The following is a 17,786-nucleotide window of genomic DNA, read 5'->3' as shown; positions in this document are numbered from 1 at the left end:
CCCAGCATTATTTGAGAATTAAATGATTTAGTATATTTAATGTGCTTAGCATAGTATCTGATACATAGTGAAAAGGCAATGTAACTGATTACTCAATTGAACATTTTTTCAATAAACTCAGTAAAGGGCTCACCTTAAAAGCAGATAGTTTGTAATTTACAGTATAATTCTATCCCTTGGAATTTGAAAGGTAAATAATTTAGGGCTGTGTATGTGCTTTGTCCTTTCTAAATTTAAATCCATAAAAGTTTAAAAAATATATTATTTCCATAGGCTTTCCCTTTTAAGAAACCAACACCTCTTATTCCAATCTTCTCCAAATGGCATGAAAAACTAAGCACCAATCCCTCACCAGTCAAATTGTAAAGAGACAAATGTGTACAAGATGTACAAATGTACAAATAAAAGTTTTGTTCAAAATGCCAAGCCATTCTTTCATAGGTGACCTTGTATACTCAGGGTGCCTAACTATCATCACACAAATATTACCAATTTTCTTCACAGCCATAACCAAAAACTCAATTCATCCAAATATCCCTTGTTTGAAGCAATGTTTCCATTGGTGTTTTCACTGTGCTATGGTACAATTAAAATAAAAATTCTGGAGGGGTAAAAGGGAAAGAGGAAAAACTACAAAAATCTGATTTGATTTTCCTACACTTTCCCCCTCCCCATTTCAAGCCGCTAATCCCCTCTTAAACAGTACAATAGAATAGCTAGACACAAAGAAAAGGAGATAAAACTGGCTGGCCAATGCATTGTTCCTGTTAATCTGTGTCATTTACATAAGGGTTAGAAGGCTTGTTTTATCATTTAAACAGGCTTAACAGCCTCTTTGCAAATAAGACTTAGTTCCTACAAAGGAACAAATTCTAGCTGTTGGGTGAGTTTCTGCTAGTCCAGCACTGGGAGCTGACTTGGCAGTAACTTAAGCTACTTCTTTGGCCACATACAGTATATGCAAAGATTGCTTCCAGCTGCCAAAACTGAAAAGCGTCAAGCTGATTAAATTCTTTCCAGGAGGTGAACAGGATAAGGAGCAGGTTAAGAGGCCAATAATATAAGATCTTAGACTGTACCTGGGCAAACTTGTGCTTTGTTCAGGTGCTTTAAAAGTAGCTTTGAACTTTTAAAGCCTCTTGCATCTTCCTTTGAAAGGGAACAGAAGGGAAGATGGCAAATGAAATTCAGAAACAGAAAGACTTAAAATAGTTTCAAGTTGTAAAGTTAAGACAATCTAAACTCTTTGATTAGTTGTTGGTCTCAGTGGCACTGGGCACAACAACAAATGGCGCAATGAACTCCCTTGCTGATGTGAGCACAAGATGACTAGAAGGAAAAGGTTTTCGTGCTTTACCTCAAAATCTTAGACTTCAGAAATCAAAATTGCATTTATATATACTGTACCCATGGACTCTTTTACCTGGCACACCTTGAACAGATGTTCAGTGTGACCTTGGCCTGCGGTTCAGCGGGGTGAGTAGCACGAGCTTGGTTAAATTTGCTCCCAGAAGGTACCAGAGTAGTTACTCCCTCCATTCTTAAATCATCAAGATCCTCTGTAACAATACAAACAATTACAGAAAGAAAAATTAATATTAATAGTATTAAGGAGAAAAGTCCATGTGTTCAGGTGTCTGCAAGTAGTTTGTAAAGTAAAACATTACACTTCTGCTTTGCAATAATCTTACCTCATGCATCAATTATTTTTTAATCATTTCTAGATGCAATTGAGACAAATTATATGAGAAGATTTACAAGAAGCCAGACCACAACCTCTGAAGCAATTGGCCCAAAGTGGTTGGGACTTGGTCGATGACTACCAGCTTCCCTATTTTTGTCTTTGCTTCCAATTCAAAACCAACCAGAAAAAGACAAATATGTTCCCAAACTGATTACATAACATCCTTTGCTTCTAATTAGCCTGCCCTCTGCTTCCTCATCCAACAATCTCCAACCAGGACATATCTGAAGCTTTCTTTTTATCCATTCACCTGGGGAGAACAACAGTATTGTCAGGTACCAACTGAAGTCCCTTCCTATTTTTCCCATATTCTCAATTAAGATTTAAAAGACCTAAGTTTCCCTTGTAATTCAGTCCTGATACAATAGTACATGACCTCCTGCTTTATTCAGAGAACAAGGAATCTGATAAAAGGAGTTCCATTTACTTACTCTCAGACTTAGCAAAAAAAGTACATAAAATTTCAGAAGATAAATTATAATTTTGTCAAAACATAATCCATTACTAAGTTTATAACCTATATAAGGAGGGCAATCACTCTCTCGATTAGGCTATAGACTGCTCAAACATCTGAGACCTCACACAAAACAACTGAAAGGATTTCTGTTCTTAACTGAATATGCAAACAACAAATGTCAAATTTTCTGAGACTGTGACAACTCTTAGTATAAGTCATGAATTGGCCTTCTGTAATCTGAAAAAGGCCTGTCAACAGAACTCTTCCATAGGCATCCCCAACTAAAAATCCTTTCTTCCCTCTGAGCCATCTGGACAAGCCCTTAGAGATTTAACTCGACCTCATGGGAGTCATTAAAAACTCATCTCCTTGACCTGGTTACAAAGGCTTATTCCACCATGTTAGGGAAATAGCTGGCACCTCCGAACTCTGCTTAACTAGGTATAAGCTCCCGTCTTGATCTCATGGATACTCATGCAACACAGACATTACTATTGCCTGAGAACATACAGCACTTTTCAGCTGGCTAATTAACTTCTCCTGAGAACGTGTTACCTCTCCCTCTCACTTTACTCTTCACCAGGACAACACCCTGATCCTATCAGGAGAAGGGAACCTCCTGAGTTTCTTATACCAGTTAGGGAACTTGTCTAGCTCATTCAGTTTTTTCAAGAACTCCCATTGAAAACTTGAGATACCTTTATTTGTTGATAGATCATACATCAAAACTTGAAACTAGAATGGAATATGCTATCACTAACTTAAGCTTGCCTTTAGAATACAACCTTTTGTATCATAGCACTTACCTGAGCTTGTCAACCAGCCAAGGATCACAGAATAAACACATATACAGGAATGATTTTTTTTTTTTTTTAAGATATGAGTTTGGAATGTTTGAAAACAAAGGTGTTCTCAACTCTGCTGAAAACCCTATCAAAAGTGAACAAGTTGTTTACGACATGTTTAGATACACTCTTACTTCATAAAGATGTAGCTATTATAAAAGTTGGAGCTCACTAAAACAATAAATAAAAATGACGCTAAAAAAAATACTTCAGTAGATCATTTTACCAAACAAGTAGTCTTAACCAATGTTGTCATGATATCTAAAGTCTTAAAGGATAAGAAACTATTATGAATATCAACATTTAGCCCCTCATCCTGAAAAAAAAGAAAAAAAGAAAAACTATGGTTCTACCTTCACTCAGATAATCCTTAGTGCTCTCAAGATCACTGCTGGGTGACACTAGGTGGTTTCAAATGGAGAGCAACTAAATTCCTCTATGAAACTATTCATCATGGTATAGATAAATCAGTTACTGCATGAAATCAATATGGCTACTCAGAACCTTTCAAAGACAGTGGAGGTCAATTTTAAGTCACACAGCCCTTGTCAACTACATAACTTTAGAAAAACTAGAAGGTAGGATATGGCGAGGAACCAAAGCTTCAAGGGCCCTTTGAATACCAGATGAATTCTTCGCAGATTTCATACTCCATAAGATTTTAATGTTTTAGTTATTATGTATCTATTTTCAGGATGGGTTGAAAGGTCTCTTTGGCAAAAAGCCACAGTCTTTATAGTTGCTAAAAAGCTGTCTAATTCTTGGTTGTCAATTTGGGGAATACAGACTTTTATATCAAGTACCTAAGGTACACACTGCACAAGAAACATAATAAAAGAACCCCTTATTCAGAAACCTGAAACCATGATGCTCTGACTACCTACAAACTTCTAGAAAGGTAGAAACAATCAATAACATTCTTAAATTATTTTAACAAAACTTTCAGAAACTCTTGAGCTCCCGTGGGCAAAGGTAGTCCCAATCATCCTTATGTCAGTTGGTCCACTCCTTTAAGAACACATTGTTTACTTCCCTATGAACTGATAACTGGAAGGCCAATGTGCTTCAGGATTTTACCTATGATCCTTTACTCTGCCTTCTGTACTCAGACACTGTAAAATATTGCAAGACACCCATGCACCATACCCAGTCTGATCACAAAGAGGTCATGTTCAAAATATCTTCTTTAACAGCCTCTTCATGATATTCAGCTATGAGATTTTGTCTATTAGAAGGTACATCAGAGAAAAGCTGCTCTTGAACCTCATGGGAAAGATTTTATCAAATACTGCTATTGACAACAAATACAGAAGTAAAACTCCCTGGAGTAAATGGTTGGGTTCACATTTAAAAACTAAAGAAGCAATCTAGAATCAACATAACAAAAAGGATACTATAATAGAGGACCTCAAACAGGATTCTTCAGAACAACCTGATGGCATCAGATAGTGGACAGCTTCTGCCCAAGATGTTGGATCAAGAAAGCCCCTACTAATTACTTACCCTCACTGATTACTTAGAATCATTATGATCATTTTTTGTAGACTCTTGGTTGTTGTCCACCCATGATGGCCCTTTTTCCCTCTTCTGTTCTGTTCCTTTTTAAATTGCTAGATTAGAGCATCACCACTCTAACACCAATCTCAGATTATCCAGTTAACGTAAGTCCTTGGTCCCAATATCATGTCATGAACCGTTCCTTTTTACTGGGGTACCTGCATGTTCCCACCAGATACTACTTTTTTTGCAGCCAGGATAGCTGGGCTTACTTCCCTCATATGAATAGATTATGCACTTCAGAAATAGTATAACAAAAATTATCTGTACAGACACTCTAACAATACAAATCATCAAACTGGAAATTACAATTCAGATGTGAGCTCCAAATGAGGCTACCCTTGATTATTAAGGTGCTTTAACTGGGGAAGTTACTGATTCATTGTTTATGCAAACAATCAAAGGAGTGTTTCCAATAATAGAAATCATACAAACAAAAGACTGTAAGACATGTATCATTTTAATTCTGACAGAAGTTATAAATGATGTTACCTGTCCCCTAGTTGAAATACAGATCAGTCTCAATTCCTTGGCAAGAGTAGTGATGAACGATCTAGAGTTCATGTTCACTAGTCATGGTGGTAGCTGCGCCATTGATGATACTTCTTGCTGTATTTGACTCAATCAAACAAGTACAGTGAAAAAGGTTATATATCACCTTAAGGAAAAAGCTACCTGGCTTTCTAAGATTAATCCTTATGACCCGTGGGATTGTTTTCTTGGCTTTGGTTGAACAATTCAGATTTTTGGTTCTGAAGCATCTTTAATGAAATTTTAATTGTTCATATTTTTGTCATTGTGGTCATGGTGGCAATCTATTGAATTCTATCATCTTAATGCTTAACTTTAATGCTGATACACATCTTAAAAGCTTCTGTACAGCACTGTCTCATCGGGTGATCACCATGATAATACAGCATCAAGAAGTTAAAAAGCTTTTGTGATTAATACAATTGACTATGGAGACACGTGAATACTCATCAAGCAGTGAAAATATGGATCTCTAGTTTTACCTTTTGGCTAACATTCTGCAAGAAAGGGAAGAACCAAAAGAGGGAACTGAGAAATTGAACATACAAACAGATAATGGATAGATCACCTATGATATTAGAACAGCAACCTACAATCTCTGCTGCCATTAACTGGTGAGGTCAAATCACAATCTCTGCCACAGTTGTCCCAAAACATTTGGTTCTTGGTTAATACAGGCCTGCTTCTCTCCTGTACCCCAATGTCCATATCAGAAACAACCAGAGAAAGTCAAATATACTCCCCAAATCAATTGTTTCTAGTTAGCCTGCCTCCAGCCTCCCCATGCTAACTTCTAATCAGAATATATCTTGAGCCTTTCCCCAACATTTTAGCTTTTTCATTACAAAGCTTCCCTATTTTCTTACCTGCCTTCGGGTCTCCAGCAAATGCAAGTGACAGTGGGTGACTGCCTTGCTACAGGAAGCTCTGAATAAAGAGCCTCTGCTTATTCTCATTTAAATAGCTTTCATTTATTTCTTTAACTGCAACCTTCACATATATAAAAGTTTCTGATACAGAGGAAATATCACAGTTCACCATGTGTCTTCAGAGAAAAAATGGGCTTAGGGAGAGGGACGGGTATTTCGGGGTCTACATAACAATTTTCTTACATTTACAGCTGTTAAAAGGCATATCATACAGTGCTAAGTGAGAGATGTGAGTGCCCGATCAATGAAGTGTTTAAAGCAGAGGCTGGATACTTATTTATGGTGGATGACTTAGAATTTTGTAAAAGCATTGTTTTAATGATCTCTCCAGTTGAGTCCAAATCTAAGCTTCTCTCCTACTTTCTCATTACAATTCTATGATGGATTTAGACATACCTGATACTGATAAAAAGAGGAAATTGAATACTTAAAAGAAGATTGTTTGTTTAAATGAAGGAACAATCTCTTGGAGACCATATTACTATGAAGTAGACCAAACAGTTGCTTCCTCAAGTTTTATTTTTTGAGCTGCAAAGCACGCCACACTGACTTATTAATGAGGTGAGTACTGAGTTATTCCATACTGACATGAAGAAATAATGTGGTTTATTCTGCCCTAGGGAGTAGACATGATGGCTACTCCTTACTTTCAAGGCAAAACCCTCCCCATCTACCTGCCTCTGCACCATTTTTCTACTAATAAGAGAAAGAAAAGGGGTATAGAGCTTCATGATAATTATATAACCATTTGTAGCTTGCTTCACATGTGTAGAGAAAGTAATGACATGAATTTTATGACTTCATTTTTAAAGATTTCCCAGCCACCTCATCCCCATCTGGGTCTCACTTCTTTTTATCCAGCTCAGAATAGCTATCACGATTAGGGGGAAAAAAAGAGAGTCCTAGAGTAAGAAGCCTTCTGGAATTCATTTGTTTGTTCACTGAGACTTCAGGTTGCTGTAAGCTGAAACTCAGCAACTGCTATGGCTGTGGAAGTGTCAGATGGAATTGTGACGATGGCAGTTAAACTGGCTGCTGCTTAGGAAAAGTCTTAACTCAGGTACACATTCAGTCCTTCATTCTCTCTTTCCCAATGTTCATTCTCTCAAGGAAGATCAATGAGCTTCTGTACCGAGCTCTAGAGGATGATGCAACTATAAATAATCGAGCACCCTGTTTAGCCATGGAAGGGTACTGATAATCTATGCTTAGTTTACGAAGAACAGAAATAAGACACCAATGTCAGTTTTTGTATTTTCATTTACTTAATAACTTTAAAGGGAGCAGGTGTCTAGGATAAAATAAACAAGAAAAAAAAAGAGAAATGCCTAAACCTAGAAAATTTTGGGAAGTTTGCATGAATTAAAAGAGAAGAAAAAGGAAATTAAAGAATTTGAGAAAGAGTCTACCCCAGGAATTTTTAACAATGCCAGGAACATCTTTAAATATAGAAACTTAGAATCTTAGAACATCAATGGCTTCTTCCTTCCTTTCTTCTATTTTTGGGAGCTTTTTTCTCAGTAAAATATTTTCCATGATATTCCTCCACAATACCCAATCCAGTGCTATGGTAGAGTAGATATAGGCCCTCTTTGGTGGTAGATACAAATTTAATATAAGGAGAAACTGTAGCCAACTAGAAATTTCTTTGAAGCTACCAAAAAATACTTTTTTCACCAAAGACTCTCAAGATTCTTAAAGTAAAAATGGTATAGAATTATTATATAAAAGTTACCTGATGGAGACTTTTAAAAAATATACAATACTTGCTTTGTTTTGATACTATGAAATCAAACTATCTAGTGAATGATAATGTATAGTTAAGAAAGTAGAAATCTATTCTATTATGTGATCAGCTCAATCCCAGAAAAAAACAAAAATAAATATTTTAAGTGTCTTTGAAAAAAATAAGAAAGCAACTAACTGAGGTTCAAAAATGCCAGATATTGTCTATTAACACTTGGTACTTTTCTATTTTAATTAAGTAGCATAGTTTCAGTTTTCTGACTAAAGCCTAAATAATAAGAAATTACTAGTAAGATTAATAAATTGGGTAACAGGTGAGCAGAAGTATACAAGCCAGACCCAGTAGTGAAGGACTTTTCAGAGCAAAGGAAGAACATGAAAAAGCACAGAATTTTGAAAGTATGTAGTATTTTGGGAAATGTTGTGCAGGTTATATCGCTGTAACCTAAGATGTACGGGATAGCAGAACATAAGGCTGGAGAAGAGTTTAGTGGCAGATGACAAAGGGGGATAAAGTGATTAAATATGTGCTTTAGAAAGATAACTGTAGGTGTATTAATCATATTAAATAATTTTCTGAATTTATAAAAGTTAACTTTAGGAAGATTCCTTTTTAAACATAGTCAATATTATCACTAATATAATCTAGAAAATCATTGAAATGAATATATTAAGCTAATATATTCAATGAACAAGGTTATAAGTATATTACTCCTAACTATAAATGCATTCTCATTAATATAGTCTTATTTAAGAATGTACAATTACTGTCGCCCTGGCCAGTGTGGCTCAGTTGTGCATTATCCCAAAAGCAAAAGAACATATAATTACATATTCAGATAAGTATCTATTTAATATAAATACTTAGAATCTAAAGAATCTATTTAATATAGTTAACATAACCAATATGTTCTAGAACTGTATCATCCAATTCATTATTCATTAGTCAAATGTTGTAATGGAGTACTTTCAATCTAATCCAAATTGAAATATGCTGTAATAGTAAAATACACATAAGAATTAGAAGACTTAGTATGAAAATAATAACAAAATATCTAATTTTTAATTTTTAGACTACATGTTGACATAAGGATATTTTGGATATACTGAGTTAAATAAAATTTATTAAAACTAATTTTACCTGTTTCTTTTTCTTTTTTTAATGTGACTACTGGAAAATCTAAAATATACATGTTGCTTTAATTTGTGGCTCACATTACATTTCTATAGGACAGTGCTGTTCTAGAACATGTATATAATAAATATCTTAATAAAATTATATTTTAAATAAGCTAAATTATCCTATATTGTATAGCTTCAGACTAGATAAAAGTCTTCCTTATATTGATGCAAGTAAGAACACATTTCAATATATCCAATAATATTTATAATAATATATTCATTATCTCTATTCAAAAGAATATTTTCATTACTTGTTATCCTCCTATTTGGTTTTATTTTTATTTCATAGCACTTATTATCTGACTATATATATTAGTCAGGTAGGTAGATAGCTAAATAGATATAAACATATTTTTAAACATAAACATACAGGCACACATACACACACATACCCCCATCATTATTCACTTAATTTATAATTTTATTTTCTTTTCCTGATACATCAAATAGGAACTAAGTTTTTCTCATTTACTACCTCAGTGTCTTAGAAGTCTGTCCAGCACAGAGTAGGCATTTGTTAATACTGACTGTAAGACTTTTGTATAATTTGATAATCTTAGTTAATTGATTGTTTGACCAATTGATCTTTATGTGGGATTGACTTTTGAAAATTGGTTTTTGAAGAAATACATTTGTTGCACTTGCCTTCAGCCATTTGGAAAACTAAAAACTGGAAACAGAGATGAGGTAGGAAGAGGCATGTATCGGTACTGCCTATAAAGGCGTCTGAGGGTCTGGAAAAAAGGCGTTAACAGGAAGAAGAGAAAGAAAACATTGGGAGGTAATTGTGGAGGAAGAGTCAATAGGTTGTAGTGAACTATTGAATGTGAAATCTTAGCAAGTTTCTCCATGTTACCACTTTTAGGAAATACAAGAAGAGGTAATACTTTTGTTTCCGGACATGCTGAGATGGAGTTGCCTTCACGATAGCCATATGGATGCTTGGTAGACAGTTAGAAGGACAAGCCTGGAGCTAGGGAGGGAGTGTGAGATGCAGCGACAGACCAGATGGCTGAGAAAAGCTGGTACAGTTACCAGCCCAGAAGTTAAAAATCAAGCAATGACAGTTACATCTAACTTCCTTTACAAGTAAAATGTGAGTATTATATGAATATTATATTTAAAAGAAGAGAGAACCATACTTAACTTTTTCCACAATAGAATGCTCAAAGCAGTATTTTATTTTTAAAAGCAGCCTATAAAATTGTGATGCATCTTTTGAGTCACAGGGACACTAATTGAGAAAAATGAACTAATTTATGACTAAAGACATGTCAGCACTTTATCTTTATACCATCCAAATAACCAAGAATTAATCAAGCAAAGAATTGTTTTGATTTAATTTAGGGAAATAACAGCTGCCTTGATGAAATAAACCCAGGACTTTCATTTCATTCAAGTGTAATCCATGAAATAATTCACAGCTGCTTAAACTAGACAATGTGGGATGTGAGTGGATTTTCACATCTGTTTCTAGGAACTTTATAACAAAAAATTAAAAGCCTTCCAAACATAAGTCCCTTCACAGTGAGTCCGTGATGGTTACACAAGAATTATATGGCAGGTTTTCCCTGCACTGCAATTGGTTTGTTGATTTACGTCAATAGAGCTGATTTGGTCAAATATTTTATGCAGATGTTATATATTCTGAGTGAATTATTAAAAATAAAACAAATGTTAAGAAAACATATAAGAAATTAGACAAGTTTAAATAAAATATTTATAAAAACTCTTGCTATGCAGCACAGCTAGATTTCCTAAGGGGTAAAAAAAGAATGGAGAGTGAAATGTATGTCACTTTCCTGGGAAAAATTCTGGTCGAAAAGTGGAAGAAAGAACTTAAGGCCATGTTTCTATTGAGTCTCTCTTTTTACAACCATGCGTCAGATGAGAGCTCAGCAGACTTTCTTAGAACATCAGGATAGTACAGTTTAACCAAATTCATAAATATTAAGAACAAAGTGGTAGATAACAGAAATTTTAGGCTGTAATTTTTTAAAAATAACCTTAATTTAAAAAACTTAAGTTAGAATTGCACTTGAAATAAAAGGTCTTATGGGATTTAAATGCTATGCCTAAGTGTTCCTTTTTAATAACATATGAGAATGTTAGAGAGTATTAACTTTCCTTGACCTCGTAACAGCAATGAACAAATAAAGTGATTAGACCAGGAAGTTACAGAAAATGTTTATGTAAATTTCAGTTTACACATATTCTATGTTTTCTATTCCTTAAGTGAAAAGAGCAAGAAACTTCCAGAGACATTCTTTAGCTACCAGTTCCTCTTTAATTTCTTTGACCATCAACAGCCAAACACATGATGACCACAAACATTTGTAAAAATTTATAGGTTAGAATGTGTTCACTTAGATTGCAAATGAATCACAAGTCTTGCGCTAATTGAACCCATCATTATGTAAACTGGGAAGGCTTTTCTGTTAGTCAGAAAAATTAAGACATCTGGGAGTGGTTTTCTCCTTCCAGTCTGGAAGAAAATGTCAGTGCTTCCAGAAAATTCAAATCCAAACACTCCCCGAAGTGTGGTGTCTGCAGCAGAGTGCATCTTTATTTTTCTTAATTTTCACCCACCACAAATTCAAGAGATTATTTTATATACACACAAAAATTGACTTTTTTTATGAAACTTTTGTTACCCTCTGAAGTTTTGACATGGAGATTGTGAATAATTTTCTTTCAATTAAAATAACTGAAATTCCAGGCATGTGGAAGGATGTCAGGTAAGATTAGAGATGCAGATTGGCCTGATACAGCTGAGAGCCCAGTAATAGCCCTAATTAAAGTGAAGACTAACTCAGAAATCTGGAGACAGTGTCAGTAGTTTTGGGACTAAGTTTGAGGGGCAGTTGTGGGAGGCCATAGACAGGAGATCAGCAAAGAGCTTAGAAGTAGAGGTCTTCAGGAATACGACTGGAAAACAGAAAGTGAGGGCAAACCACGCAAAATGTTCAGTGTAGACATAAACTAGGCAAAGGTATCTAGGTAGTTTTGAGAAACGTTAGCTAATCTTTTAAAAAGCTAGAGTTAGGTAAATTATTAACTTTATAGGATGATGGGTAAACATGTGTACTTATTTTTCAAAAATGAAAATCACTGTAGTATCTTGCTTGCAAAAGCTTATCATTTTAACTACTCTTTAAAAGTATATCTGTCCAATCTTAATTTCCATGGGATGTATCTCCAGCTAACACACTCATATAATGACTACCTCTCAATAGTGACAAAGCATTCTAATCCCAATAGTTCAATTATGGGATGATTGCTGGCCCTTTGAGGCACCATTATTGTATAGAAAGCATTATTTCAGCCAATACAGGTGATTCATTATACTTACATTTATTTTTTTCTAAACTAATTATTAACCCTCTTTAATACAATCTTTATGTTCTCATAAGCTCTGGGTTAAATAAATAAGGTCCTATGTTTGAGAAGTTCCTATGTGCGCTGTATTAATTTGTTGATTGCTGATCAACTTTGGCTATAAACTTAATAATTGTTCTGTCTACCAACCACATTTAATGATGTTTTGATTCCTGATCCAGACCATGAGTATTAATTGACTTCATTTTGATGAGCGTTTTGGCATTGATTACATAGTTTGTTATCTCTAAATAAGCCCTTTGCTGAGAGAACACTAAATTCATACCCTAATTTTTACAATCCCAAAGCCAGCAGTTAAGTTTTTGTATTCATGCTCTAAACTTACCTTTAGTAAAGTTGATTCTGCCTGAAGTCAGTTTACTTTAGAGACATTACTTTAGTTACACACAAAACTAAATTGATGTGATATTGGTGAATAAACTCAAGATTTACTCTCAGTTTACTTTTTTCTTGAATAGTTCACATTTTCCAGCACAAATTTCCTTTACTCTTCCTTTTCCTATATTCTATCTTTATTTTTGCTTATGTCCTAAGCTTTAGTAGCATCTTTCCTTCACTAAATACTTGATCATCTAGACTTTTTTTGCTTCAACTATCCTACATTTCATTTCCTTTGAACTTTCACTACCTTCCCTCTCTGAACTTCCCTCTCTGAGCTATAGATATTGAAATTTTTAATGCATTATGCAATATTCTCAATGAAGCAAATATTAACCAACTTGGTGCATAGTAAGAAGGGGAAAAAAGTATTTCATTATGCTTACCCCAACTGTTTAGATTCTAAATCCAGTGTGGTTATCTAAAGATGATATTCAGTATCATTATTACCACTTGTCATCTCCCTCCAACTCCTGCAAACTTCCTTTATTTTTGTCTTATGCTCAGCTCTTCAAGATAAATAAGAACAAGAATCAAATTTTAGGAAAAATAAAAAATAAGAGAGTCATGGCTGGTCATATACTAAAATTGCTGCTGGTGGACTTTGGCTGTGGCTGCCGACTCACTCCCCCTGTGGTGTGCCACAGCTGAGAAGCAGGCACAGGACATACCTTTCCCGTCACTGAGATGCGAGCCACATGCCACAAGATGTTGCCACCCTGTCTGACACGTTGTAAATCCGCTTTCCATTCTGTGCTGCTTTCTTGGAATTCACATGCTGTTCTCATCTCTAACACTTCCAGTCACGAAACAGTGCCACCCCAAAAGAAATTTAACAAGGCCTTTTTCAATGTTATTCCATTTTCTTGGAGAGCTGCCTCTATGGAACTGTTCTTTAATAACATGTCAAACAGCACAATAACACCTTAGAACCTCATCTCACGTCCCACATTGTATAAATTTTTTGTTTCCTAAAAATGGGTATTTGGTGATAAGGAAAAAATATAAAAATCTAAACATGTACAAATTGGCTACAGCGCTCTGCCTATAGCAATCCCAGCCTCTGTCTGTGCCTCGAGCCATCCAAGGACGTCAATGGTGTTGGGTGTCTGCTCTTGGGGTGTCCCCTCGCTGGGGGGCACTTTTCCCACAGAAGTGCTTCTCTTTCCTCATTCAAGTCTCTCCTCAAATATCCCCTTCCAAGAGGGAATTTCCTCGACTCTTCCATCTAAGAGAGAAACTTCTATTATTTTTTAATCCTTTTTATCATATTTTCCTAACATTTGTATGTCCTCGAATTACATTATTTGTATTATTGTATAATTTTATTGTATATACTTATTTGTTCCTCATTTGATTCCTCACTAAGGAATTTTCAGGAGGGCACAGACTGTCCTACATTCCCTGTATAGTCCCTGAGACATATCTGCTCAATAGGTATATGGTACTGAATGAGTGAATGAATCACACGAACCCATGATATATGTGTCATTAATACCTCCATTTTATAGATAAGGTATATTATAGATAGGTTCCCTTAGAAAGTCTAAATGACTTCCCCAAGGCATGCGGGATAAATTGGAAGAGACAGCAATTAAAGCTTGATTGGTCTAAGGATCAGCTTTTATATATACAAACATCTACAACAAATAATTTCTCAAATTAGTGATTTTATAATTATTATTATTAGCAGTATTATTTGTCTTTTACGTTTCTATAAATTATATCTAGCTAACTCTAAATGTAAGATACTACCCCACAATGTGAAAATTTTAAAGGATAACTGTCATCTGTTGAGTGCCTGTCATGTTTTAATCACTCTTCTAGGTGCATGCACATACTACTCCATATTTGGCCCTACACAGCCACCTTCCAGGGCAGTGGTTCTCAACCATGGGTGATTCCTTCCTCCCTCTACCATAAGGAGACACTAAACTGTATCGGAAGACATATTTTATTGTCATAACTGGGAGAAGGGAAGGGAGGAGGCCAAGTTCAGCTTATGGGATCTGACGTTTGAGTTAGAGTTTAGTTTGATCAAGTTACACAGCTAGTGTGCGGTGCCGCCTGGATTTGAACTCAGGTGATATTTTTCCAACCAATACCCTACTCTCACTGCATTACTGATTAACTCTATGTCACACAAAGATGGTTTAGTCTGCTAGGGCGGCTCTGCTTTTATCTTAACACCATTTTCAGTATCTCCTCATTGTACCCTCACGCCAAATGATATCTTGCTAGTGGGAATTTCTATAGGAAATTCCATGAGACTGTGAAAGAAGTAGTTAAATTGAACTTTGCACAGCAAAATTTCCCTAAATCACCTTTAAACATCTTGGACCTTTCATAACATTCTGCTCCCTCCCAATGGCTGCTTCATATTTTGCATTCCATCTCCTTTTTCCATTTTCCCACCTATCATTTCCTGACTTCAGCCTCATCTGCAGTCCTTTTGAAGTACAATCGAACCCACTCTCAGTTCATATCCCCACTCAACACCATGATTAATCAAACAAAGATTCTGCCTTGAGTTTTATCTTCCTCATGAAGTATTTTCTGTCATGACCGTTTATGACAATGCCTTTTGGTATTATGAGAGCCTCAAGTTTATAACCATACACCATCGGCTTACCACTCTGCTGTGTAAGCAATACAAGAAGCATGCACATTCTGGTTCCTTTCCCTCTGAGAACACTGTAATTTGCCCTCCAAGAGCACTGTGCACGAGGAAGAAAACAAGAGAAAGAGATAATAAGCTGAACACATCTGTGCCAGGAAGATTCAGCAATGGCTCCATGATTCCTACTCTCTGATACTTATTTCTTTGTATAATTCTCTCCTATTGTAGACCAGCTGAACACAGGGACGTGGTTTCTAACTAAGAGAAGGAAGCTAGGTTGATTGGAGGTCACTTTGGGATTAGGTTATGAAAGACTATGCCTTTTATCTCGCTAGCACATTCTCTATTGCTTTTTGGCTTGCACTTTGAAGAAACAAGTTAGGGAAGCCCATGTGACAAGAAGTCAAGGGTGGCTTTAAGCCAACAGCCAACCAAGAACTGGGGCCCTCAGCCCAACAACCCTTTAGGAACTGAATTCTGCTAAGAACCCTGTGATCTTGGAGGCAAATCCATCCCCAATTGAGCTTCATAAGAGACCTCCGGGGCTGACTGATACCTTGATTACAACCTGTAAGAAACTCTGAAGTAGAGGACACAGCTGAGCTGTGCCTGGACTTCTGATCCCAAAAAGCTGTGAGATAATTTAAAATGTTAGATGTATGGTAATTGGTTACACAGCTGTAGAGAACAAATGAAACATTCAAGCAATTTCTCTCTGCATTATATAGAATAAAATTCTTAGTGAAGTCTTAAAGAATTACTTTAGTGGATAGTTTTACATTAAATAGCCTGAGGTTTATCAAAACATATAAAAAACAAACAGTTAAAATTCCAGACTACCTTATTTTAAGAGACCTAGTCATTTAAATTATTCCTTAAAATGTTTTTTAAATTTCAAAATGGCAAGTAAAATTCATAATTATCAAAATTAATATTTGGCTAATTTTATGATTTAACTAAGTTGTCTATAGGATATTTTATACACAGTTTATAATAGATTGAGGTCCCATCTCTAATCATTTTATATAATACTATTATCCACAGTTCATATTTTTATATAACTTTTCTATTTTAATTATTATGAAGGTTTAGAGTAACTAATTTTCTCCTTTGTGTTTTAGTGTTGACTACAGCTATGATTTATCTGATGTTGTGTCTTAAATTCAATCTAAAAGTACAAAATTATTTGGGTAGGAAAAATATGATCCACTTTATGAGTCTCAGGTCAAATATGTAGCTTTTATGAACACATTCTGACAAAAAATGGAGTCAGCCTGTAGCAGCTTTTTATAGAACACACACATGCACACACAACACACACAAATACACATGCACACACATGCACACACCACACACTCTGCTGGAGTACTAAAGCACCACGTGACCACGTACCATGTTGTCTTAGCTCAGCATCTCAACATGGACTACAGCCATGGCTTAGACAAATAAAAGGTCATGGTGGGAAATACAATTGGATGAATAAAGTGATATTTAACTGTGAAAGGTCTTGAATTGCAATATAGGTTGAAATGATCAGACAACTAAGAGAGGTTTGTCGGGCCAGGGCACAACATGATTTCTGTAGTGATTTCAGAGCCCTGGAGAGGTGAGCCAGTTTAGTGGTTCAGAGAGTCATCTCTGGAGCCAGGTCACTACGATTCAAATTCTGATTCCAAACCTCAGCTTCCCTATAAGTAAAGTGAGGAAAAGCAATGGCCAACTAGTGATTGTTATGTTGTTTAAATAAGTCAATGTATGAGAAAGGCAAAGTACCGTCTGGTGCACAGATAGCAGTCAATAAGTGGTAGTTGTATTGTTATTAGTTTGGAAAGTGATTAAACTGAATTAGAAGTAGAGGCACCACAGCCAATGCCAGATAACGGTCCCATTTCCCTAAAGCTGTGGGGAAGATCATTCCATCACCTTCTCATTCATTTCACACATACAGTGACCAGCATAGTTTACTTCCAAAGCAGCCCTTTACAAGTGTGATTTTCTGAACTTCCTAGGAAAAGCCAATAAATATTAAATTTAACATATATCATTTGATAACCAAGTCACACTAACTTGAAATTTAAAATTAATGTGGGATAAAAAAGCTTTTCTCTTCTGACTCACTGAAGCACAGGGTTTCATTGTTAGGATCTCGGCTTACTGCTTGTTTGTAAGTATATGGACAATTGAAGCCAGAGACTAAACTAACACATTTTCATGTTCACCCTTTAATCAAAACTATTGGCAGACCCAAAACTTATAAACAGTGGGTACCAAATGATATATGGCAATCTCGGTGAAATGAACATTTTGATAAATTAGTTCATACTGACTTAAGTTCATGTCACTACAATTTGAAAACTATAAAATGTATCAGAAAAAGAGCATAATCATTCAGTTTAAT

General features: G+C 35.4%; 1 protein-coding gene across 1 annotated transcript in view; it reads right to left on the bottom strand.

Annotated features, from left to right (window-relative positions):
• The window catches only part of CUNH8orf34 (chromosome unknown C8orf34 homolog), a 307,155-nt gene that overhangs the window by 129,935 nt on the left and 159,434 nt on the right, over positions 1 to 17,786 (bottom strand). The window contains 1 exon segment of the mRNA XM_054590132.1: positions 1,424 to 1,559. Within this exon segment, the coding sequence (XP_054446107.1) occupies positions 1,424 to 1,559 (136 nt within the window).

Source organism: Pteronotus mesoamericanus, unplaced genomic scaffold (genome assembly GCF_021234165.1).
Source record: "Pteronotus mesoamericanus isolate MK-2021 breed Mesoamerican mustached bat unplaced genomic scaffold, CSHL_Meso_final scaffold_174, whole genome shotgun sequence".
NCBI classification, from domain to species: Eukaryota; Metazoa; Chordata; class Mammalia; order Chiroptera; family Mormoopidae; genus Pteronotus; species Pteronotus mesoamericanus.
The sequence above is the reverse complement of the archived record's forward strand: the minus strand, read 5'-3'. Positions and strand labels throughout refer to the sequence as shown.